This window comes from Colius striatus, chromosome 2, assembly GCF_028858725.1.
Source record: "Colius striatus isolate bColStr4 chromosome 2, bColStr4.1.hap1, whole genome shotgun sequence".
Lineage (NCBI taxonomy): Eukaryota > Metazoa > Chordata > Aves > Coliiformes > Coliidae > Colius > Colius striatus.
In genome coordinates, this window is record NC_084760.1 from 36,574,547 (window position 1) to 36,600,599 (window position 26,053).

Here is a 26,053-nt window from a genome sequence, read left to right on the forward strand (position 1 = left end):
TTAGTGTCCAAGATGATGTAAAATCACTGTTAGATGAAAGACAGCTTCAGGCAGCAAGTTTACCTGGGAAGGAGGAGGAAGTGATGTTTCTCTAATCCAAGAAACCTGGGAGCTGCAGAAGGATGTTCTGCTTAGCTGAGTGAGGCAAAGCCTTTTCCAGATAATCTGTGGTGAATATTCCGGGTGATTTGTTCTTTAAGAGTATATCATACCTATTGCTTATCATGGCTTAATCCCAGTCAGCAGATAAAGCGCCATGCAGCTGCTTGCTCACTCTTCTCACCCATCCCAGGTGGGATGGGGAGAAGAACAAAAAACAAGTAAACTCCTGGGTTGACATAATATTTCAATATATGAAATAAAATATAAAGTACAATAATTGCAATGAAAAGGAAGGTATCAAGAGAGTGAAAGACAAGTGGTGCAAAATATAACTGCTCACCATCTGCTGACTGATGCTCAGCCAGTCACTGAGCAGCAATCTGCCCCTCTTGGCCAACTGCCCTCAATTTGTATACTGGACACGATGTCCTATGCTATGGAATATTCCTTTGGCCAACTTGGTTCAGCTGTCCTGTCTGTGTCCCCTCCCAACTTTTTGTACTCTTCCAGCCTTCTTGTTGGCAAGGCATGAGAAGCTAAAAAATCCTTGAATTCGTATAAACAACTAAAAACATCAGTGTTTTATCAACTTTATTTGCACACTAAATCCAAAGCACAGCCCTGCACCAGCCATTACAAAGAAAATTAACTCCATCCCAGCCTATGCCAGGCCAGTTCTCTATTCTAAAAAGACTTTCCCTATTTTCTTCTGTCCCATCACTTCTGGAAGCCTTCAGTGCTCTTCATTGGCCTAGTTCGACAAGCACACCAGATCATCATAGATGAAATTTCCAAATGAAACTTCCACCAGGTTGTGAAACTCAGATTTATTATATTTATGACAAATATATTCATGACACAACACCCATACTTCTCAATTTGAAAGAGTGTCCTACAGATATCACAAAAGGTTAAAATAATTGCATCCATAAAACTGCCAGGGTTTTAAAAGCATGTAAGACATTTTTAACATATAAACACAAACTGTAATTGTTCATTTTAACTATAGATGCATAAGTTTCAGTTGGCCTTACAGTGAGAGGGCAGTCTCTGATCCACTTAACACACTGCCAAGAAGTAGCTTCAGAAGCAAGTTATCTAAAGACTTACAATCTGTCAGTCATGAACAGTTCAGATGTTACCCTTAAGCCATATATGGTGCCTTTGGTCCTGGTCAATCCAAGATATTGAAGCTAGGCTCCCTAGAGCTCAAACTTACAGTTTGACCTTTGCAATAGGCAAAACTAATGAATTCATACATGCAACATGTAACTCATACTCCAACCAGCCTGCAGAGACATTATGGCTACAGTTTACCCATAAAAAATAAAGCAGAACAATTTTTATTTGCATATAATATAGATTAACATTTGAAAATGTCTATACATAAACCCACAAAAACTTATATTGGAAAATCCATCAATATTAAAATAATTTATTCCTTATTTTCAAACTGCTTTTTGCAAAAAAAGTCAGAGCATGGACATTGACTCAGAAACAAGTTCTCAAACATTCATACTTGACTACAAACCTTTCAGCAGTATCATGGTTTTTGCTTCTGAATACATGGATATTTGTTTGACTCTTCCAAGACATTGACTTCTCTGGGTCTGGAAATAAAGAAAAAAGGTAAAAGACATCTGTCTTCTGATTTTCTGACATGAGAGGAGCAACCAAGCATCATCTAGCCACCATACGAACACAATACATTAAGGTTCATCAGTGCTACAAAGTTTGACTCTAAACACTCCACATCCTCTTGTGAAAAGACACCTTTTCACAAGTTCCCAAGTTTTGCAAAACAAAAGGGCAAAATGTTCAAGTCCAATTTGAATCTGACTCATTGGAATGAGACAAGAATAAACTGCCACCCGTCACAGTTTGCAAGCAGGAAATAAAATTCAGTTCTTTATGTATGTTTATTTCTTTATAAGTATATGCATTGTCTATCAGGAGAGAATGGATATATGTGTGTTAGTCTGGGGAAAATAGTGTAGTTTGCTTTGAATAGAAATATCCTTTCACTTTTTTCATTAATTAACACAATTTCCATGAATTTTGCTCCACAAAGGATTCAGACATCAGATTGGAAGGATAGATATATATTCATGGAACTCAGAATTGGAAAAAAAATTCATTGGAAGTACTACTCACACATCTAATCAGGAAAAGGAATACTGCCAGGCAGCCAGTCCAACTACTGATAGTTTGAAAAGCAAATATTGGCTGTCCACAAATAATTTACTTAGCAAAGATCATCTGGACAACATAAACACTGTAATACTGTCATATAGTAAATATTTGTTCATTAATTTGAATAATTTTGTATTATGCTTTAAACAAACTTTCTGAATATATTCTTATTTTCTCAATTTTTGCCAAACTTCAGTTATAGATTGGTGTATCTAAGTTACAAACATAAACACTACGCCAAATAGTGTGTAGTTTGATATGCTGTGGGTATAGAAACATTGGTGGTAAGTAAAAACAGTGGCCAATAAGGTATTTTGATTCATTTTTCAATTTATCCTACATCACAAGTGCTGTTGATTTTGATGTCTCTTCAAGCATTGTACCTAGAACACCGCCTTCAAGTTGGCAGATATATGACTGTTAAGTCGTCACTGTGAACTATTTCCATGAGAAAGAGATTAAAAATAAAACAAAACAAGAAAATGTTCTCAGTCTGAAATATTACGAGGTGATCTGTAGTATAAAGTGATCAGACAAGTCTTCAGTACAATCAATTCCCTATTTTAAAGGCAACTCCCATTTTGCAGTAAATTCCCCTTCAGCAAATCAATCAGCACTTCACAACAGTAGAAAAGATGGAAGAGATATTTCTCAAATTACTTCCCTCAACTAGTTTGTCAGCAATTTCAGGGACTGATCCTTCCCAAGATCCAAAAAATCATAAACCCATCCCTTTGACAGTCAAGAAAAGACTGTGAACTCTACCATCCAGACCAGGAGTTCCCCACAGGTCACAAAGTACTGCATGAATGCAGTAAAGGAGCCATGCATAAACCTCTTCATACAGGCATTTTCAGGCAGGAATTGCTGCCCTCAGAAACGCCAGTTTCAAGGACAGTATGTATCCTTAACGGGACTTGGTAGCTCTTGTTCCTGATAGCAGCAAAGTAAAAAAAAAAACAAAAAAAACCCCAAAACTAAACCAAACAAAGATGGATACACAGTATTTTGGAAATTAAAGGCCAGTCTTAGCATGTCTTAAACACTTTCCAGTGTTCAATTGCGGAGCTTTTTTAATGAGAAGAGACAGGTTAAAAATTCAGGATGGGTTGACTTAAAAATCCTGTGTATGCCTACAGGAAGAAATACTACAGTATTCTAAACACTGGTCAATACAGTATTCTAAATACTGTTCAAATCTCTATTTGATGTTAATATTTTCAGCATAAATATACTTAAGCTGTATTTCTGCATATGCTTTTTTTGTGCATGTGATGTATTTCTCTAAAATATAAATAAGCAAACTGTTCATGTGAAGATATTTCAGTATTTGAACTTTTGATAAACTGTTCTCTTTCAATCTGTTGTATTTCTTACCTGTGTTCCAAGATGTTATTCTGCAATGAGTTTTTGGCTCTGAATCAGAAAAGCAGCCTTTGTTAGAACAAAACCTATGGCATTTATGGATATATTAAATCAACTTGTTTTAACTAAATGTTTTTTCTGCTTTCATATCTAGATACCAAAACAAAACCCCAAATTGTTGGGTGGGGAAGGAATCCCTCACGAAGAACTCCACCTACCACATGAGAAATAAAATACTATTTATATTACGTGTTACTATCAGTTGACGGTTCACTGAGATTTTCAGTAACCAGTTTAAGCTAACAGTGAATAAGTTTTCTATCCTCAAAGCAAGAGATTGTACATGGAGAAAACAGTATCTGTAATTTTTCATTGAATTCTGCAACTAGTTTCATTATTGATGACGTTTTTGAAGAGTACAAGTAAATACGTCAGTATTGTCATGACAATGAAAACTTTCCACATCTCAGTCTGACCTCCCAGTCTTTTATCAGCATAAAATCCAAATGTAGGAACTTAAAATACGGTTTACATGACGTCTTTTACCCCCACTTGAAAATGAGGCTAATTGATGTTTTATGATACTAGAGTTTGCTTTCTTCAACAGTTAGTTTTTCATTACAGCAGTTGTGCTACATTGACTCATACGGCTGAAAATCTGAATTAGGATTAGAGCCAAACACAGAGTTACTGTGCCACAGCTCCCTCAGCAGAGCAGAAAACGATGCTGAGTGGCTGGACACTTTAATATTAGTGAATCTATGGCATTCATTTCTTCATAAGAAGTCTGTGCTGTTGACCTAGTTGGCTCATTAAATTAATGGAAGTTGGAGAAACTAAAAAGAAAATCCTAGAGGGGTTTCATTTCTGTGCCTACTTGGTTGGATCAGTAATTCCTTTTATTTTAATTTTTCTCCTGGCTATATAACTAAGTGAATTTGGTTTAGATTATTTTCCTATTAACTAAAATTTCCCAGAGGTTCCTGGTATTTGCATTCAGCTATTTCAGTAGCAGATATAACTTTGAATTGAATACACCATCTACTCAAACAATGAAGTTGTAAGGAAAGCAGACACGTGTTCCCTACAGATGTTTGACCTAAGGCACATTGGAATTGCCAAATCCACCTTTGGGTCATGCTCTTCTCCATCTGGACACCTACAAACATTGGGCCAAATTCAAGGAGTGATTTATAAACTGCATAGCCCTACTGAAGTCAACTAGCAATCTTGACTTCAAGTGCCAAAATCAATGCTGTAAGATCAATGCTGTAAGTGCTAAGAACTTGCAGCCAACAAAGATTCCAGTTGGGACTTTTTGGCACTCTGTATCTCTGAAAATTGGGACACCGTAAGTTTGATGTTTACATGTTAAGTTTAGATGTTTGGAGTTATGACTTTCAAATCCACATTCACACCTCAAGGTTTAGCCAAACCTCTCTTGATCTTTTATCTTACATATTCTTTCCAGTGGCAGGATGGGTCAGAGAAATACATCACTACTGAACAGACTTGTATACAGAGGATCTGCTTCATTGTTAGGGCACGGGATTGCCTGCAAACCAGCATACCTAGCAGATGGGCTTGTTCATCTGTTCGGTGTTCAGTCCCTTCTGATACATTCCATTGCACTCACAGGACTGAGAATCATGAGAGCTTTGCCCTTATGATAAACTTTGTCCATGTTCATTCTACTTCATCATCACAGTGAACCTATGTACTGCATCCCCAAACAGGATAGTATGTGTCATCTAATTAGGAATGAAAAAACTGGCTCATTAAAATCATGGGTAATTATATAATAGATGTTTTCTCCCAAAGTCAGAAGACATAAAATCTCCACCATGTAAGTAATACAAGATCTCAGTAAAAAAGAGAAAAAGTTTTATACTATTATGTGTCACAGCAAAAGAGTATGAGACTTCATGGATCACGGGGATTCCGAGTAAATGGCACTAAGCACTGAGTTCTCCTCGCTGACTGTTTCACACTGAGTGAAATCTTGACCGAAAGTTACTGTTGTTTCCATAACAGGATAACAAGGCTGATACCAGTTCAGCTGAAAGGTTGTATTCAACAATATTAACAACTCCATCTGCTTTCCCTTTCCATTGTCCCCAAATAATGCTTTTATTATGTTTTATATAATTTATATCTTTGATTAGGTACATTGGAAAGTAAAGGAAAAACTGAGCTATTCCTTTAAACATTTCTTCTGTGGTGCAGGAAAAAGGGACTGTGTCACTATGAATATTCTTCCTTCCCCATTTTGAAAATCTAGTTTTCCTTTTTGCAGCACTTTGAAACAGGCTTATTAATCCACTGAGGGAAAGAAACAGCTGGTAGTAAACATTTCCCAACTGCTGGAGAAACACTAACTGTTTCCTAAGCCATGTCCAAGTGGTCAACCAATAAATGCATAAGGCAAAACCAGTTCTTGGCCTGGATCTGTGCCTGTGCTAATGAAGAAATCAACAGTAGAGGGCTAGCTGAGTCATTCTTCTTCAAAGATCATCAAATATCCAGTTTTTTAATTAAGTACTGGTTGCTAAGACCAGCAGCCACCACTGTGTTCAGATCTATACAGGGCACACTTCACCACACAGTCTAAATTTGGCATACCAACAGTATCCAGCAACTTACTGCATGTTCAGTAGACATCCAACAATGCACTTGATGGGTGGTGAAAGCCAGAGCTGTTTGTAAAGTGCTAGAGAAGTCATTTTCCAAGAAGAGTGCATTTTAAGGAAGAATACAAAAAGGAGGACACAATAGGCACCAAAATAACTGAGTGACAGTTCAAAGGAAAGTGGTAGAAAGTGGCATATTCTTGAAAGTCTGTGATTCCTTCTTCTGCACAAATGATGTTATTTTTCACGTCCTTTTCAAGAATATGTACTTAAACCAAGCTTCATGTGTATAAAGAAATAGTTAGGAAGAAGAATCTGTAAGCCCATAACCAATGTAGTTTTATTCATAATACAATATTCTATGTTTGAAGTAGGAAAAAGTCACCTTCGGTGCAATAGGGAATTTTGGTAAAGCTCAGATCAAACAATTCCAAAGTAAAAATAAGAGTGTGTAATTATCTGTCCCATCACAATTCTCAGTCAAAATGAAACTCACTCTGTGTTAAAAATTCATCCTTAAAGCCTCACAACAGCATGGCCAGACACATTAACCCATGAGCACACACCAGTAAGATCAGCTGCATGTCAGACTGGAAGTCACCAGCATGAGGCTACAGGTGGACTCTGTATGCAGCAGAGATAGTCAGCAGAGAGGAAAAGCTGCAGGCTGTGCCCAGAGCACTGAAGTGGCCTCGGCAGCCTGTGTAAGTTTGGGAAGAAACATGAAGGAGTTGTGAGCTGTAGTAATAAGGGATGGTAGAGCCTAAGAGACTTTTCCAGAGCAGAGAAAGAGTCCCCTGGCCATGCTGACATCCTGCTTCATTCTCTAAAATGCAGTACAGTCCTTCCTCAGGAAATGTATCTGACCAGCCTCATTGGCTACAGCAGGTGAGAAAGGACAGTAGGATCATGAACGCACTCATCAGAGTGTGAGACTTTTTTGTAGCCTGGTGCTGAAATCCTGGAGAATAAATAGATAAAGAAATATCTTCAAAAGAATTTACAAGACATATATTTACAAGACAAGAGTTTACAAGAAATATCTTCACATACATTTGGAAGAAAGCTATACTGTGTCTGGACAACTCTTGAATGGAACAAAAGTTGTTAAACAGATTAAACATTCACCATAACATGTGACTTGAGAAACCTCAGTTAGAAATCAGAAGGCCAAAAAGAGAAAAGGTGTCATAATGACAGAAGTAATTAAGTTGTTGTTGGCAATAAGTGAAGGAAGTAAGAGTATGAAAAGATGAATTAATTCAGAGACTCAAAGAAAAGACAGGTTTGTGATGAGTTTCATTCTGGATGACACAGTGATAAAACAAATAAAATTATCATCACAGCAACATGTAAGCAAACTAAAATGGAGCTTTATAAGAGGCAGAAATACAAATTGAAAAATGAGATGGGCATATCAAGAACTCTAGCAACAATGAGGAAGTAAAAAGAAGATCAGAAGAAGAATTAACAGTATTTAAAAAAAAAAAAAAAATCTGGTACAAGCTGATAGATCTGTTGAAAAGCCAGTAACAATTTCTTCTCTTTTATTCTCTCTTCCATTTACTGTAATATGAAATACAAATAGGGATTGAAGATAAAGTGGTAAACAAAACTTAGGAAAATTAAACAGAGAAAAAGTGGTAGTGGATCTCTGCAGTGTGGATTTTGTGGCTGCAGCAAAACCATGAGTAGGCCTAATTCTCTTCTCACAGTTTCTGCTGTAAAACTAGAATGGCTCCACTGATTCGGTCAAGTCAAATTGCTGTAAAAGAGATGAACAAGCTCGTAAGCCCAGATTTCATTATTCTACACACATAAGGTAAAAATATTGAAAATCAAATGCAGGTTCCATCACTAAAGATCCAGTAAGACAGAAGGTAAGTTAGAAATCAGGAAAAGAGATGTGACATACATCCCTTGGGAAAAAAGGTCGAGGTGCTTCGTGTGACCAGAGTACACATTCAGCTACTCCAGCTTAGCAAAACAGTTCTCTAACTGTTCAAGTTGACCTGTTGCTAAGAAGATAAAAGATTGCATGATTTAACTGATTGGTGGTGACAAGCTCTGTAGACAAACTGTTTCTAATCACTGACACAGATCAACTTGTTTAATTTTTCAGTAGTTCCTGTGTCAGAACTATAATACTAGTATAAACATTTTTGTCTGTTTGATGTAATATCAGAGTCCAGTAAAGCACAAGCATAAGGAGTAGGGGAAGTTGGCACCAGCACCTAAAGCACAGGTGGAGGAAGGAACATCTCTTTTTAGTGTTTTACCATGTTCTCATCATGTGTAACTGGCAGTGGAATTACAGACCCAGGAAGCAGTCCGAAGGGACATGTGAGCTGGAAGTGGCAGAGACGTATGACCATGACAAGGATTCTGGAACAGCTAGGCCTAATAAAGGGCAGAGTCAAACAACTCCAGTATAGCACCATACCAAAGCCACTGTTCTGCTTGTAGGCCTCATGCCAACACTCCTGTGGGGTGCTGCCTTGTGTCAGGTAAACATATCTGCTGGGTGTCTGTGGCACAGTGCTGCATAAAGAAGTATGGACAAACACAGTTTTGTCGAAAGCTATGGGCATTTGGCAGCAGCTGCATTGTTGGGATTTTTTTAAGTTCCCCTGGATGTTGAGCACACTTCAACTGCTCCTTGAGTTTAAGTAAGGTAACCTTGACTGTGTAAAGCAGGTCAATGGCTTAGCTCATGTCTCCCAGTCTAAGAAATGATTCTAAGACAAGGAAAGCTTCCTTCACTGCTACAGCTCTCTGAGTGGTTAAATATGCATGTGGCCAAACTCAGTCCTCATAAAACCCAATTGACTTCATTCAAAAAACTCCTATAAAGATGACTGATGTCATTGGAGTCACACCAGAGATGAATTTGGCCCATGCCATTCCTCCTGTTTAGTCATTGGATAGGAATGTAGAGAAGAAATGCATGCTGGGCTCTAGGACTCTATCTCTCAACAAAACTGCCAAGGCTGAAAAAGAATTACACGTGAATAGAAATCTGTCTTGCACAGTCCATTAAATCTCCCAGATCAGCCACTGCTTTCAGTTGCCCAGGTACCAATCACAATATCTCCTTTCGCTACTAAGGCCTGAGCAGGAGTTTCTACATGAGTGTGCCAAGCCTTATAGGAGCAAAAGCAACAGCATTATCCCCAATTTACAGATGAAGAAACTAAAACAGGGAGCTGAAGTGATTTGCTTTGGCTCACATGTGGTGACAGAGGTAGAAAAGGTATTGAAACTTAAGTACTTATGGCTCCTCGCCATTTAGGCCATGTATTCCTGTGATATATCTTTTTAATTTCCCTCTCCTTTCCCCATCTCCCTTCTCCCCTGCCCCTAAACCCATCAACATGGTCTGTAGCCACACAACTGGGAAGCTGGGATTAATCTATCCCTAGGGAAACTGGGATTAATATACAACTCATGCGGAACCTTTAAAAACCCAATGATTTGTGGTCCCCTTTTCAGAGGCACATGTAATCCACAGCTGAAAAGTAACTATTTGCTGTTCCAGTGCACATTCTGAGAAAAACTTTTGCTCTGTTTCATGAATGTACACTGAAGATCTCATCTGACAGGATTTCTTCCTGCATCCCACAAAAAAATTCAACCTGAGTAGGCCATTCAGAATCAGCCTCTTGCAGGGTAGTAACACTTTATGGGCAGAAAAAGAATGACTGGAATGCAAAGGAGAAAAAAAAGAGAAAGAGATGTTCCAAGACACCCTTTACCTTTTCTCCTCTAGTTGGAAATTGTTAAAAATAATTTTCTTTTTTTTTTTAAAAAAAGGTGAAAAAATCACTGTGTTTCCAGTGTAAATCTTGCAAGAGTCAGGTGCCCTGTTAATCGCTCTTGCAAACTCCCATTCAGTGATGTTTTTATGATAAAAATGTAAGATTTAAAGCAACTTTGAAAACAGAATCAGCTCTCAACTGGCAGACAGGTCTAAATTTTATTCACTGCATAAATGTGAGATTAAAACACATGCAAAAAAAAAGAAGAGAAAATAAAAATAAATAAATGGAAGGTAATTTATCATTTAAATTATTTGTGATCCTTATTCAAAAGGCATATTTCCCATCTAGTTCCTTTCATTTATTTTGGGGGTTGACACAACTTATCTCTTCTAGCTGTCATGACTTCATCTCTCCTTTCCTTGAAATCTCTGAACTGATGCTGCCTAGTGAAATTCAGAACATTGGAGGGAGCAGGCAAACTGTTCAGCAGTGCAGCTGAGAGCATGACCGGAGATATAGCCTGTGTTTGCACAAGGCTGAACGCGGCCTTCTGGGAAAAGGAAACGTACACACATATATGTACAATACAAATGACACTAAGAGGCTGTGTGCGTATCCTGTGCTGAGTATGCACACACAGTTTTAATACATCTGTAGCTCTGATTATGTCAATTATGGGGCCTTTTCTGGTTTTTAATTGCACATAAAAATATATGTCCAAGGAAATTCCTGGCAGGCAGATCACCAGGCTTCAGACTTACAAATGAAACATTTTTCATGCCCAGCTGCAAGGAGTGATTTCTCTACCTTCCCAACCCTGCAGTTATAATGGTTCCCAAAAACCAGGAATTTACACGGTTTCTTACCTTGTCATGTGTGTTCCAGTATCCTGGTGTTAAGGAGATGGTGCAGTGACCGTGGGAAAGCTTCAGTGCAGTGACCCTCCCTGCATCCTTTCCTCCCTCGCTTTGGACCCGGCTCTGTTATTTGCCCTGTGGTCACAACCCCTGAAAAATGACTGGCTCCAGGAGACATAGCCCTTTACTTTCTCCTTCCGTGACCAGACCGCAGGAGCATCCCTGCTCCCTTACACTGTGCCACGAAGGACACAAGACGAACGGGAAAGTTTACCGGGAATTTCATCTCTGAATCTCCTCCGTTAGAAGAAATGCATGTGGAGGGGTATAAACCACCCAGCCCTCAAGCCAGCAGTTAACGATGTGTCAGTGCTGGAGGCTGCGGGTTGCTCCTGGGAGAGGCGCGGGCTTGACGCGGCCCTGCGCCGGCAGCGCGGCGCACCAGCGGCAGCTGGGGACAGCCGGGCGAGCTGGTGGGGCCGAGTGGCCTTTCCCGACGAGACTCCTGTAGGCAGCGACCCGCGCGGGGCGACGCGGCCGCTCTCGCTGGGCTTGCGCAAGGAGGTGCAGCTAAACCTCAGCATAGAAGCGGGGGCGGGGGGACGAGGGAGGACCGGGCCACGGGCACCTTCAGCGGCAGTGTAAGTTGCCGCCGAGAGATGCTGAGAGAAAACGCAGCCCGATCGGTCTCGGCAGCGCAAGGCAAAGGGATACTCCTTTGCTCTTGCCAGGCTCCGCTCAACACGCGCCCGCGGAGCGCCGCTCAAGAGCTCCGCGCTTATCCCATGGTGGCGGCTCCGTGCTGTCCAAGCGCAGAGAGCCTCCCTCGCTTCCTGCGGAGATTTCACCCTCGCACTCCTTGCTTCTACCGAGAGGTTGGGTTTCGGATGGCTTTCAAGACAAAACCAAAAACCTTTCTGCCGAGTGGAAAGCGAGTGGCGGGTGGGAAGCAAAGCAAACACAAGCCCGGTTCAAATTTTGCCCATTCTCACAGTCTCCGGGGCTGGATGCAGGCAGGGATGTCATCTCGGCCCCCTGCGCTTCCCAAAGACCTTCCTAGACTGAAGGTGGGCTCTGCAGCCCATCCAGCAAGTACCTTTAAATTAGTCCCCAGGTGCTTGAACCGATGTTCAATAAAAAAGGAGGGGAGAGAGGTTTCTACCCCACCTATCCACCTCCCCTTAAATGAGATACAATTGCAACTTTTCGCCTGTAGTTGGTAGGATTCCTTGGCCAATCAAATCAACACTTTCTAAAAGCAGACTGGGAAAGGGGTGAAAGGAACCACTTTGGAGCATCTTGCGGCGTCACTTTGCACCGCAAGAGCCGTCGGGGCAGCCCCGACGTTCCCTCCCTGCTTTGAAGGAGGCTTTTCTTATCGCGAGGGGTGGCCACTGGCTTGTGACGGGGGCAACAGGGTTTGGGTTTGCCGAGGGGACTAGAAAGGCCGGCAAGAGAAGCTTCAAAGTGTCAGGCGGATCCCCCAGCCCTGAGCTCGTTCCCCTTTCTCGATCCAAAGCGGTTTCGCAGTGGAATAAACATCTGTGATGTAAGACAGCTGCCGGGAATCAAAGGCCGACCCGATCAGCGCTGAACCGGCCGAAGATGTGACTGAAAAATGCTCTCTCCTGACAAGCGAAGGGACGGGTGAGCGAAGGCGGCTCTCCCCGCAGCGCCTTCAGGCTGTGAAAGTAGCAACAGTTTGTCCATTATTCATCTAATTTGTTTTATAATACTTCTGACACCTAATCTTATCAGCTAATGCCCGAGATTTAGCTACCCAAGACGTTTTCGGGTTTTTTTTCCACACGATCAAGAAAATTATTTCGTTGCCTGCAGATCTGTTTACTTTTGTCACTCTTGGAAAAATAGAGAGGAAATAAAGAAATAAAAAGGGAGAGGATTAAGGGAGAAAATGAGGAAGGGGAAAAGCTGGGCGTAAAGGAAAGATCTAGACTTTCCAAGGCTAGAAATAAGCACTGAAGAAATGCTAAGTTAACAAAAAAAAACCCAAAAAACAAAAAACAACAACAAAAAACCCCCCTTAATATTCTTAAAATCGATGGAGAGGATTTGCTAGGGACGAGACCAGAAACTAAATGAATACATATGTAGTCCATGCAGATGTGCCTGTAAAATAACGATTTATTTTAATACTTAAAAAACACACACAATCCAGTGATAAATGTCAATTACCAATAATCAGCATAAAGTGCCAAACAGCCATACAACTTTTTTTTTTTTTAATAAACAAAACTTATTGGAATGTCTCTTAATTTGAATACACTGTTCAGAAAGCCAGCATTTAAAAAAATATGCTCTCAGGTTGAGATTTGTTCTCTCTCATCAGGACACACGAAGACTTGAAAGTACCACTGAAACCACGTTGTGCATACTGTCGGTTTGACATATTGCCATCTTTCTTTCCTCTGGGTTTTTTTTAAATAAGCCCACAAGTTACAAACTTCCTCACAGCGCACTAGACCACAAAACAAAAAAATAAGGTCTCCATCTCCCATGAACATTGATTTGACCCAAACACCGGGGACCTGCAGATCTAAGCTCCGAATGCATTTTCCAGCACGTGCTAGGACTCCCCAGTTGAAAGATTTAGGTCATTCCCATTCTCCTTTTAAGAAAACAAACTTGCAAATGAGATCTGCAAGTTGACCTTCTCCTTGTCCTAATGGTGCTGTGATAAGAAACCACTGTTTCAGTTCATAATTGTCTTCTGGAATTATCTGTATTTCCTGAAGTGTAAAAATAAGAAGCATTATACAGTCAAAAAAAAGTATAAAATAAGAGGGTTCTTTTTCTTTTAAGTAATACTTTTGGAAGCTATGATTTTGGGTTTTTTGTTTGGGACGGGGGGCAGGGGCTTGTGGGTTTTTGTTTGGTTTTAAAGAGATTCCTGTCCAACACGTGAGCACCACCTTTTGGCATAAATTTTACCAAAGCCACACAATTCAGCTAGCACTCTCTGCATCATTCATGTATATTTAAAATGCAAAATAATCTTTTCACCCACGATTTAGGAAGTTAGTTGCTTGAGCAGGGGGTTGGATTGGGGTGTGGATTTTGCTTTTTTTTAAGTACAAACAAAACACAAAGTTCAGTGCTCCCATTCTGAAGGTTTTGTTTCTGCTCTGGTTTTGGTGTAAAGTCTGAAGCGGAGAAAAAGTTCATAGAAGTTGGAGATTCAGCATTTAAGTTTGGCAGGTTTCAGTTCCTTTACTTGCGTGTGCAGTGTCTTGTGAACGGCTAGTGTTCTGGACTGGCAAAATCCTTTCCCACATTCTTGACACTTAAAAGGCTTTTCTTTGGAATGGATATATCTAGGGAGAGAAAAACAATCAAGATGTTAGAAATAACTGGCATAAACTCTGCAGTGAGTTACCTGATAAGAAAAAACTGGAACTGACACCCAGCATACTGGAGTACAGTGCTCAATCATTTGTATGCCTGTTTGTAACAAGAGATTGAGGTATCAGAGGCTTACAAGGGTGCCTTTCTTTGAGAAAAAGAGCTTTTCTCTAACTTCATCATCATCAGGCTGCATGTCTTCACAACACTTTGAACGATCACAAAGACAGAAGACCGAAAACAATGCAAACGGAGGGTGAAAATGTCTACAGAGCTAAGAAGGAGACTGTGTAAATCATTTTTGCAAGGTGAATGACTACAACCACAGACCTGACCTCCAAAGTGAGTTGTCTGGATTCCTCCACAAGCAGTGAGTAGAGGACGCTGGCTTGCCAGAGACATAATTTTTCTTACAAGCACCTTCATTAGCATAGGTGGGTGATCGGGAGAGTACAGATACACAAGGGAAAAAGGACAGGAGAAGAAGAAATATTACCTGTGATCCCTCAGGTGATCCTGTCTTCTGAAGGCCTTGTGGCAAATGTCACACGTGTAAGGCCGTTCATCAGTGTGGGTTCTTTCATGGATCAAAAGGTTGTAGGACTTGGTGAAGTGCCTGCCACAGAATTTACACACAAACTCCTTCTTGGTTTTGGACGGTAACCTTCCCCGTGTGGGTTTCTTCTCTGGAGAGAGTTTAGTCACCTCAAGCAAAGATCCCAGCCCTGGGGTTGAGCCCTGACTGTCTGCCTGTCCCAGTTTAGAGTGGTCCTCTTGTGTGGCAGCCACTGCTAAGTTGGCAAAGTCGAAGCGGGGTTTGGCTTTGAGGGTCACATTGGTGGCCTCTTGCTTGGGCTGGATGACATGTGGGAAGAGAGGGAAGGTCGGCAGCTGAAATCGTGCATCCACCAGGCTCGACACACTGGGCACTTTGGAGAAGGAGGAGCGGGGCAGATGCATGGCGGGGTACCCCAAAGTCCACTGGTGCAGGTGTACAGCATGCAGGGCGCTGAAGCCATAAAGGTTGGAGAGGTGGTCAGAGGGCATAGCAGGCAGCCCATTGAACGCTTGCAGGAAGGAGTAGTTCGTGAGCTGGAGGGAAGGATGGATAGGTACTGGGGCCGGCAGGGTCTTGCTTCCCATGGTAGCCACTCAGGAGGAGGATCTTGGGAACAGGGGAGGAAAAGATCTGGAAAATAAAGATTAAGAGGGAGAGGTGGATTTATATGAAGATCAAAGTAGAGGGAATTTCTCACCTCACCACTCATCAATACCATTCTGCAAAGTCATGGAAGGTTGCCTTGGTCTTGGAAAGGCTTGACCAGCTCTTGGCTGAGAGTGTATCCCCCCAGGTCTCCAGTCTCTCCTTCTCCCCATCCTTCACACACAGAAGTTGTATCCCATCCAAAGTCACTCACTTTCCAACAGTACCCTCGTACTTGACAAGCCTCCAATTATGTTCTGCACAGGGAGAGTGAGGAGGTGCCATTTTGGCCTACAATGCTCAGCCTTCTCACATGTACTTTTAAATTCCTTCTTGAGCACTTTCATCCTTTAGACTATAGTGCAATATTGCTCACTACATCCGTCCACAAAAACTGCATTTAGCTCTCAATCTCGAGGTGACATAGGAAGTGGATGCTGAGAGATCTCAGCCCCTCTGTGGTCTGGTCAGGCCTTTGCCTCTGGGGTATTGGAGGCAGATGGGCGCTCAGAACTACGAATGCTCCCTCATCCAAAAAAAAAGAAAAAAAAAAAATCCTGATTTTTTTTTTTTTTTTTTTTTTAGGGAGGATAGTACCAGCCAACAGCCCTTTTTCATTTATGTACGGCAAAAAGAGATTGCGAAATGCTGTGTTTGGGTGACAGATCTGAAGTGCTATTTGCTCTCTCTAGGGGGAAGTGCCTGGCTTCAAGCCCATGTCCTAATCTAGGCAATCGCTCAAATAAAACCCTTCAAAAGGCAAAAGAGAGATGTTTGGAGGAACCCTTCCCATGGGGACACACAGCTCACCCTGCACGGCCACAGTCCTGGGCTGGGTGCCACTACTTCACTCTGTGTCTCAGGATCCCACCAAGCCCCCAGCCACTACTCCTCGAGGCCAGATCCCTTCCCATTCCAACACACAAGGCAGAGGGGAAAATGCTACCAGGCAGCAGCATCAAGGCACATCTGGCCTTGCCTGCAAACTCAACCCCAGCTGCTGTCAACTATCTGGCAGGAGATGTCTCACAAGGGTTGGTGATGGGAATGCAGCTTCCTCTCTTTGTGGGTGCAAGAGAGCACCCACAGCTTTTCTGCAGCTCAGGAAGCCTCCTCCTTACTCCACAGCCCACAGCTTTTATTTGCGTCTCTCCCAGTAAATTCCAGGATTTGCTCTCAGTGGGACTGTTTTCCATCATGATCCCTGTAGAATCCCCATAGAGTGCTCATAAGATCCCCACGGGTTTACTGCAGCATTCCCACAGGATCCACATAGTGTACCCACATGATCTCCACAGGATCCCAACAGGATCCTTGCAGCATGCAGCCTGGAGTTCATCCCTCCATAAAGAGTAAATCCACTTTGGAGAAAAGGCAGCAAAGTGCTGCAGAGCAGTAATTGTCCCTCTGGGCTGGAGGGCTCAGGGGGTGAAAACTGGTGGCAGAAGAGGTCTAAAGACTAGGGAAACAAATCTGATTTATATGTGGCCTGTTGCCTGGACAGAGGACCTGCGGCTGGGAGGGTGTGAGAGGGAGAAGCTTACTCTTTGCAGCTCTGTGCTCCAGGTCCACCTTTCACACCACTTTACATAAATCAGCAGTAGGAAGAGAGACCCAAACATTAGAGGAATGCCATCACAATGACCCAGAATAAGAGATTGTGACATTTTACTTTCTTTAATTGGATACCTTTTGGATAGTGGCTGATTGAGAAATGCACACATTGTATTCTCCTCACTCTTGTGGGGTTTTTTTTTCTTTCTCATTTCCTTTCATTTTCTTTTAAACTAATTAGGACCGATGAACCAACCAGACTGTTTTGCTGGTCAACTGAGGAAATGCTTTTTATTTTATTAGTGCTGCCCATACACTAAGCATGTCCACTTTGCAGCACAAATACCTCATTCAATGACCCCTAGAACAAAGTGTGCTGAGAACACTCTTGTCTGGGGACCTGAAATGTCTTTTTCTGTCTGTCACAACGGCTCTGTGTCTATTTTCCTGTCTACGTAGCCCTAGATCTCTCAAGCATGAAACATGCTATTGCAAACTGAGTTAATTTCTGGGCTTATCCCTCTTTCTTTCCTCGTATCCTTAGAAAAACTTTAATATAGAATATAAGAAAAAATTTACTATGTCGATTTGGGAAAATTCTTGCTCAGTAACATTTTTAAAATTCTCTTTGATTTCCCAGATGAAGAAGGAGACATAAAGCGAGGAGAAATACAGTCGGGTCGTCCACTAAGTCAGTGGGGTTTTCTTGCTAGACCAGTTATATTATTTTTCAAAAATAAAAATTTAAAAAAAAAAAAAACAGAAAAAAAAAACCAAACAAGAAAGTAAGGGAAAAAGATGGGCTAAAAAGAGAAGAAGAAGAAGTAGATGGGAGATGGGAGAAGAGTGTTCACGTTAGTACAAGTTTCCTGGCACTTTTCCAGAAATGTAAGCTACACTTTTTCTCTATGTGACCAGGACAGTCCAAAATACAGAAGAAGAGCAGGGTATTTCATGAAGAAGTCCCCTCTCTTCGGGACATCAAAGTGAACGCGTTTCACAGCGCAGTGACTCTCCACTCCCGCAGAGAGATCAACGTTTCTTTGATTTTGGTGTCACCTCCACCTTTAATTCCGTTTCATGTAAACAGATCGTTATCGGGGCTTCTCTTTTTTTTTCTTTCTTTTTTTTTTTTTTTTTCTTTAACAGAAGAAGCCCCCCAAGAGTTCTCTGCTTGAATCTCCCCATCACAATAAAACTGTGCGGAGTTTTCTTTTTTAACACAAACTAGTTCGGTGAGTAATTAAGAGCAAACCACTCGTGTTCTGACTGAAACAAAACCCACTCATGCCAAGATAAATTTACCCTGCAAAATAAGATCATAAACTTGAAAGACTACATCAGCCTCCAGCTTTCTTACCCTTTGTCCTGTTTGAAGATACGGTAATGTTACTGTCCAGTTGCCATTGTTTAAAGACTATTGTAGTCCTAACCTTCCCAATTAAACCCTACCTCCTCTGGAAGCAAAAGAAAAAAAAATAAATTAAAAATCCACCCGGTTTTTTGCTGATAGCATAGCAAGGGGTGAAATTAAATGTGCTTTTAAGTAATCTTGTGGCTAGTCAGTATTTTTCCTTTCTACCTTGAATTATCAATTTCCGATGTGTCCGTTGAAAGGGATATTTGTTACATTAAATACCTGACTCATAAATAATGAGGTTTGCTAATTAGTTCCACATGGAAGAATGGAGGAGGTAAATTGCCCTGAGAACGTTGCTTATTTTTACAAACATGATAAAGTAGCGGGTATAAAATGCCGCATTCTTACGACAGCTTCAAACTACAGCCATCAGGTTCATCTGTCAAAAAAAAAAAAAAAAAGTCGCCCCGTTTTCCCTGAGTCCTGTAAAGTCTGGTAGCCCTGTCTTTTCAGCTGCATTGCATCAGTGTGTGGCACTTTGCCCCAGGTCGGCTACTTATTTTGTCCCCTCAAAGGGAGTGAGATTTTCCTTTCCTATCAGTTTAAGCGAGGAAATAGAGCTTTCAATTTATCTGTGTTTGGGAAACTAACTGGAAAAGGAATAAAATCACCCTTTCGCTCTGCATTATTCGAGCGTGGTGCTCTTGAGGAATAAAGTGCATTGTTCAGCCGAGATTTATTCAAAATATTAATGAAGTGTGCAGAATCTATTAAAGCAGGTTTATTCGGGGCTAATTGAGCGTGAAAGAGTTAATTGCTAACATTAATGAGGACTGGAAGGACTCAGTCAGCATGTGCCTTGGATATCTCCTCTCAATCCTTATAAAATCATCATTCACATTTTATCACGAAATCGGTGTTGACAAGTTTCTCCAGACCACCATTGCGAATGCGGGTGAATGTGGCGGATTTTAGCCTCTCAGTAATTATTAATAATGATAATAATAGTAATAATAACCGGTGTTGGACCAGCCATGGCTACACTGCCCGGTGCCGCCTTTATCCAAAACCACAACAACGATGTAAAATCCCCTGGTCCGGATCCTGGTAGGACGGTGGCTGCGAGGGCCACGGGCGGGCTCGCCGGGCGGGAGGCCGGCGCGGGTGGGTGCCGGCAGGGCGGCCGCAGAGGCCAAGCTCTTCGATCCTCTCTCCCTGCTGAAGTTTTTAGGTTAGTTTGGTGGTTTTGTGTATGTGCTTTTTTAATCTCCTCGGGTGTAGGAAGGCACAGGATCCGTTCTCTCTTTCTCCCTAGAGTAATGTTTAGGGCCTCCCTTGAGCACAAATAAATCGTCCTTACCCTCCCCAGGCGGCAGAGAGGACTTCTTCCCTCTGTATGCGTCCCTTCCCACGGCCACAGCACGCACAGACACGCGTGACGAGCAAAACCTTTGCGGTGGCACCTCCGCGGGGCACGCCGGACACCGAGCCGCATCCCCGGTCCCGCCTCGAGTACAGCCGCCCGGGGGGGCCGAGCTCGGCCCCGAGCTCAGATCCCCGTTTGAGGGGCTGATCCTTTCTCTCAACTGGCTTCGGACTGACTAAACTGGACCTACTGTGCACCTGCCCTCCTGTCCTGTTCGCGTTTCATCGGACAATTCCCGCAGCACTACAGTAATCTCCAAAATGTTCGGTTTTTATAGTTTCCCTCACAAAAGCCAACTGTAACAACTGTAGCCTAATCCTCGGCTTTGCACTGACAGTTTATAGGCTCGGCCTCGAGAGAAGCTTAGTCTCTCCCTACATTGAACTTGTTTCTATCTACTCAGACGAACACAAACACCAGATTCATTTATGTTATGGCCCTGAGGGGAAACAGAGAAAGTTTTTCAGAGTCTAGGGCTCTAAAAGCTGAGGAAGGACGAAAGAATGGACAGAAAGAAAAGAATAAACAAAACAAAAAAAATTAAATAAGAGAACAGAAAAGGAAAGGAAAGATTAGCGAGCAGTGAAGCTGAACGTTCAAGTCCATAAAGGACATTCAGACTTCTGTTTTGCAGCTCCTATGTGTCATTTTGAGCTCGGGTTAAAAACACATCTCCTCTGCACGGGGAGATAAACAACTTTGAAAGGGGAAGACAGTTCTTTAAATGGCATCAAAACATCCGAGCACCGTGTGGAGGTTTCCCCCAGCCCTCTGCCCGCCCCAAGGAGAGTAGTCCTCCTCACGTGAACCACAATTTCCCCACTTTTTCTGCACCTTCCCGGGGATGGAGGTAGGGAGAAGGAGGGAGAGAGATGGAGGTGTTTGGATCGATAGCCCCAACCCCAGGGGCTTGGCAAAACAAAACCCAAACAAAATGAGTTATTCTTTTTATTTACCTAATTCCGATCTGTGCTCCACCGCTGGCAGCAGTTAAAAGATCCTGGGCTAAATTGGAGCTGGTAAAATAAAATAATAGGAAAAAAAAATGGGGAAAAAAAAAAAAAAAAAAAGGGAGGCTGGGCTAGGTCAGTGTCTGTGCCGGCCCTGGGGGGCACAGCCCTCTCCCCACCCACCCCTCTGCTCCTCCAGCGGGTACAGGCAGATCCGAGCGAGCAGCGGGATGTCCAGGTGCTGCGGCTGACGGAGGGGCTCTCCCTCCTCTTGCTCCGGGCGCAGGCTGCGTGTGCCGCAGTGCAAACGCGCCCGGGAGCGGCCGAGCTCAGACTGAACCGATCCCTTCCCTCCAGCCTCCTCCTTATTTCAACCCCCCCCCACCCCCCTCCCAGCTCCCCCTCTCAACCTCCCACCAGAATCCGGGCATGCGCATGCGGGGAGAAAGTTTCTGGCTGGGAAGAACCAACTTTTCAACCCGTTTCTCCCGGAGGCGCAGCAGCCCGGGGCTCTCAGCCCGCAAACGTGTGATCTCGCCCCCCCGCCCCGCTCCCGCAGCCTCTCCCGGGGCATCTCCCCAGGGCCCGTTACACGCGGCCCCCCGCGGCGGAGCGGCCTCCCGAGGGGAGCATGGGGAGGCGTGGGGGGATCCCCACGCAGCTCCGCGCTGCGTCCCGGCGGAGGGGCGCGCATCCCCCATCCACGCTGCCTGCGCCCGCCTAGCGCACCACTCCGCTCCGCGCCGCTCCGCTGCCGCTGGCCTCGCTGCGCCCCCTCCCCGCCGAGCCGCGGGACAGGAGTCACCGGGATCTGCCCAGGGAGAGAAGGAGAGACAGGCAGAAGGAAAGAAAGAGGGAAAAATAAAAGGGAAGGGGGGAGGGAGAATGGAGGGAGGAATCTGCTCCTTCTATGAGGATTTTAGGATGGCAAATTGTTCTCCCCCTCTCAGGAGATTATCTGGGATCATCGCAGGAGCCTCTTACCTGTGACGGTCCAGTCTGAGACTACAGTCCCTTTCTTCCCCCTCCTTAGCATCCCTCCTGGTCCCCTCTTTTCATCCCAGTGCCCCTGCCCTCGGTGCCTTCCTCCTGTCCTTCCCCAACGGCCCGGGACGGTCTCTCCCAGCGCCCCGGGAGGAGTTCCGCGGCATGCAAAATCCCATGGATCTCCCGTGGATCGGGAGCCGTAGAGCCTTGCCTTAAGCCCACGAGGGGAATCAGACTACCCTGGAGAAGTAGGCAAAACAAAATAACCCTCTAAAGAAAAAGGTTAACCGTGCTTTATAATTAATCCCGAGGCCATAATCTCCTTGCTTATTTGTTTTTCTATTCATCCATCCATTCACACTTCTTAGATCCGTGAAGGGGGAAAAATTGCTTGGGTGTATTACATTGTCCCAAGGAAACAGGGTAATATAATACGCTAGCGAAGACAGATCCGTCAGGATAACATGGTACCATGCTCAGGGACATGCATGTGTTTTTTTATTGTTCATGTCACTGCTGTTGTTACACTGATTTTTTCTCATCTCCGAAGGAAAACCAACCAAACAATTTTTTTAAAAATAAATTTTAAAAAAGGGTAACAAGAAAACACTACGTTATCATTCTGCAGAAGAACACGAGAGTAGTGTTGTGAAGTAAGCCCTAGAACTGCTGTTTCATCTCTCAAACATCCAGATTTCGGGAGGGAGCCTGGGGTCCAACACTGCTCACAGCTCGGGGTAAGGGATGAGATTTTCGTTCCCTCCTTTTGTAAACGAGTGGCATTTTTATGAGGCAGAGGCAAAGCAAAGATGTTCACTCATCGTGGCTTCTTCAGTTCTCTCTCATCTCGTGCTCATTTTCTTTCTCTCTTTCTTTCCCACTAACTCCCCCCTCTTCCCCTCCCAAAAAAAAAAAAAATCCCAAACCCTTTTATTCCTGTTCTGAGGGTCGAAATGTCGAAAGTGTGATCCTGTGCCCGATGCTGTAAGTTGATGCCTTCAAATAAGTCTGCATTTTCAAAAATAGTTTTCAAGTCCCGTTGTCAGAACACGGATGTAAGATTCCCAAGCGTCCCCAGACCAAGAAACAGCGCATAGACATTCTCTTCTATTTGGAGATTATTTTTTTCTTTTTTTCCCAGAGAAAGAATCTTGGTATAGCTGGAGGTGGATGTGACAATTAGCAAAACAAGAATCGTGGTTGTCTTTAGAGAAGTAGTAGATTAATGGAGATGATAAACACCACAACAGTAACTATACCTGCACGTGCTGCCTTTAAGAGAACAACAACAACAACAAAAATTCAAATTGCACTTCCAGTTATAGAAACCATCGTTCCGAAAAACAAACCTCCAAAGCATCTAAATCAAGGGCAATAAAAGATCTCAGTTTCTAGGAGGCATTGAGGCACAGAAAACTACTCCCACTCGAAAATAGTCTGTAATCAAAGAGAATCGTTAGGATATTATTCAGTTCCCAAGTATTGCCGGGAACTGTAGCCGAAAGGTGCCTGAATAACGTATAGTCTGATATTTACGTATTTGTTAACAAATAAAAACATTTTCACCTGTCAACTCACTGGCGATTGAACTGGAGTTTCAAGTTAATTGTCTTATTAAGTGCATTTAGTTTAAATATCTGGCGTTTCGGTTACGGAGGACATGCTATTCCAAAACCTTTATTCTCTGATGTATTTTTATGATGTCCCTTGCTAATTTGCATTATGTCAACTTGTAACGGTGGGGAATCTAATACCGGGAACGGGCTACAAAACCACTATTAGCACTGACACGCAGGGAATATGCTGAGCTTTTCCACAGCGAAGATCTGCTGTCGATTAGGAATGTTACAACTTCAAGAGACTCGTAAAAAGTGAAGGCATCTGCTCCCAACGCCAGCCGCGTTTGTAGGATTTAGGCACGACAGCAAAACCCAATTCGTTTCGAGAGAAACTTGATGTGACCGGGGAGACCAGAGATCCCATCCCTATTTCCCACCTTTATCCCCTTCCCAAAACCATCCCGGTCTCCATCCTGCCCCATGTATCTGCAAGGTGAAGCTCCTCGCAGGGCTATGCGCCCTTTTTTTTGACGAGCAGCATCTCGAGCAGCACCAGCCGGCCACCGCACCGAGGCTGCCTCTCCGGTCCGCGGCCGCAGGGTCGGGGCCGGGGCCAGTGCTCTGTGCCAGAGGACTGGAGGGGGAGATGGCTTCTTGCCCCATCGGCGGAGCACACTTGGGAGCACGGGGAGCGCATCTGGGAGCATTTTCCCTTCTGTCCCGTGGGGAGCCTCCTGCGCTTGACACCTCGTTTCCAACGAGCTCTGGGTTCAAGGGCTAATCCTGCGCAGCGCAGGTACTGAGGATCGCTCCTCCTCTGGTGTAACCTTGTGTGAGTGCCGGGCATCCCTGAATGCGCCTGCACGTGTGCTGGGAGAGGGCTGCAGAGCCTGACTGATGTTCCTCTTCCCTCCCTCAGCTGGGGCACCCGGCTTCACCTTCGGGACCCACTTAATCTTTTCAAGAATAACGATTCCCGGTCCCATCTCCTAGCTATGTGCAGGAAAAAGCTCTCTTTTCATTCCATGGGGCTTTCCCCCCGACGAGGAACTGCGCTTGTCCCTTAAAAAGTCTTTTATTGAGGAACAACAATCATGCTGTTTGCGAAGCATCAGCCGCGGGCGCCTCGCAGGGCTTGCGAGGAGGAGCGGGTCCGGCGAGGCAGGGAGGGGATATTTGTTTGCTCGGCAGGTTTCAAGGACTGCATCACCCCCTCCGGAATCCGAAAAAAAATCTCAGCCCCCGCAACGCAGCAGTGGAGGGAGGTGGGGGGTCGCTGGTCAAAGCTGCCTCCAGTCGGCAGCCCTGCAGTTCCCAAACCTCCCGTGGGAAGCGAGCGTGGAGCAGGGCAGAGAAGCCGGCTGTACTCGGCAATGTTTCCAAAGTCTCTTCGCATCCGGAGCTTCGCTGGGAGGGATGGAGCCAGCTCCGGCGGTAGGCAGGCAGGAAAGACGAGACACAAGTGCACTGCAGTCTCTCCCCCTTGCCCTCATGCCTCCCCGGGCAAGGTGTCCCCCCGAGCCATGCCCCCTGGTTATCAGTGGCTCCTGGAGTTATATATATATATATGTATGTATATATTTTTTTTTTTCCTCTGCTTTCCCTCACTTTGCCTGTTTTTTCATCTTCCTACAGTTTTGGTGTTGACCGCTACAAAAGCTTAGAGTGTGTGGTCTCTGACTGTTCTCTCCCCTCCCCGAGACAAAGCGAACCCAGATGGAAAGAGAGGATCCAGAAAAGGCCAGGAAGGGAAAGAAGCCCGTCGGGGTTGAGCCAGCAGCTCGCAGGAGCGTGGATGGGGAGTGCGGAGTGACAGCGGGGCGAGGAGCCGGGCGCTCCTCCACCCCTGTTTCGAAATTAGTCTTCCCTCTCTCCTGGCTGCGGGTTCGCTCCTCGGGTCCCATTTGCCTTATTATTTTAATAGCTGCTAATGATATGACAGGGGATAATCGTGGCGGTAGAAACTGCTCCGGCTGTGGAATGTAAATGCACTTCTGATAGCAGCTCCTGTCCTCACCCCTCAAAAAAGAAAATCGGCACAGAGATGGATATAAAGTTGCTCTATCAAGTTTTGCCTTTTGGGTTTGTTTTGTTTTTTAACTTCTATTTCTAGGTATCTCTGAAAATAAAACCCGAACTTTGGAGCGTCTTCGCTTTGTTAGCGAGGGCAAATCGTTCGCTTGATTTTTAGCGCGGTGCTGAGATGTGACCCAGCGCTTTAATATACTGCTGCCCTTCACCAAGCTACTGTGAGGGGCAGCGATCCACCGGCGCGTAAGCACGGCCCCCTGGGCCTGCGCAAGGCTCTGGGGCATGGCCTTTCCCCGTCTCCCTTCCTATCGTGGGCTGCTCACCCCGCAGACAGACCCCTGCCAGCAATTTCTGCGGGTTGGAGAAGAAAATCCAGAGCACGGAACATAGCAATAGGGGATTTGTCTTCTTCAAGAATCACAATGGAATTTGCAAGAAACTAATTAACGGCAAGATTGTTCCCCCCACCCCTCTTGTTTGCAAAGTGGTGTGAAGCCGGTTGTGTAAATGATTCCACTTCAACTTCCAGCCCCTTTAGATCACTAATAATGCAGTTGTTGGTGCTGCTCACGCTGCTGCAGTGAGAGTCAGCATTTCCATTATAATTTCCTATTTTCAGGAGTTTTTACAGTAGTCGTAAAAATTCAATCCAGGCTCAAACTTGGCATCCCAGGGCTCCTCCCAGGAGTCATTTCTTTTTGTTGTATTTGA

The 26,053-nt window shown here is 44.0% G+C and overlaps 1 protein-coding gene across 1 annotated transcript; it reads right to left on the reverse strand.

Moving 5' to 3' along the window:
* Nucleotides 1–13,035: 13,035 nt before the first annotated feature.
* OSR1 (odd-skipped related transcription factor 1) lies at nt 13,036–21,095 on the reverse strand. The gene is made up of 3 exons (XM_061989964.1): nt 20,772–21,095; nt 14,768–15,460; nt 13,036–14,243 (listed from the first exon to the last, which is right to left on the reverse strand). Exons 2-3 carry the CDS (start codon nt 15,412–15,414, stop codon nt 14,108–14,110), a joined length of 783 nt encoding a protein of 260 aa, XP_061845948.1. The 5' UTR covers nt 15,415–15,460; nt 20,772–21,095; the 3' UTR covers nt 13,036–14,107.
* Between the last annotated feature and the right edge of the window lie 4,958 nt (nt 21,096–26,053).

Bases quoted from the DNA above. Each gene is read 5' to 3' on its own strand.
- OSR1 (XM_061989964.1), bottom strand. From the start codon at position 15,414: ATGGGAAGCAAGACCCTGCCGGCCCCAGTACCTATCCATCCTTCCCTC. The intron at 14,244-14,767 runs GTAATATTTCTT...TTCTCTCCCTAG, and splicing joins GATCACCTGAGGGATCACAG to ATATATCCATTCCAAAGAAA.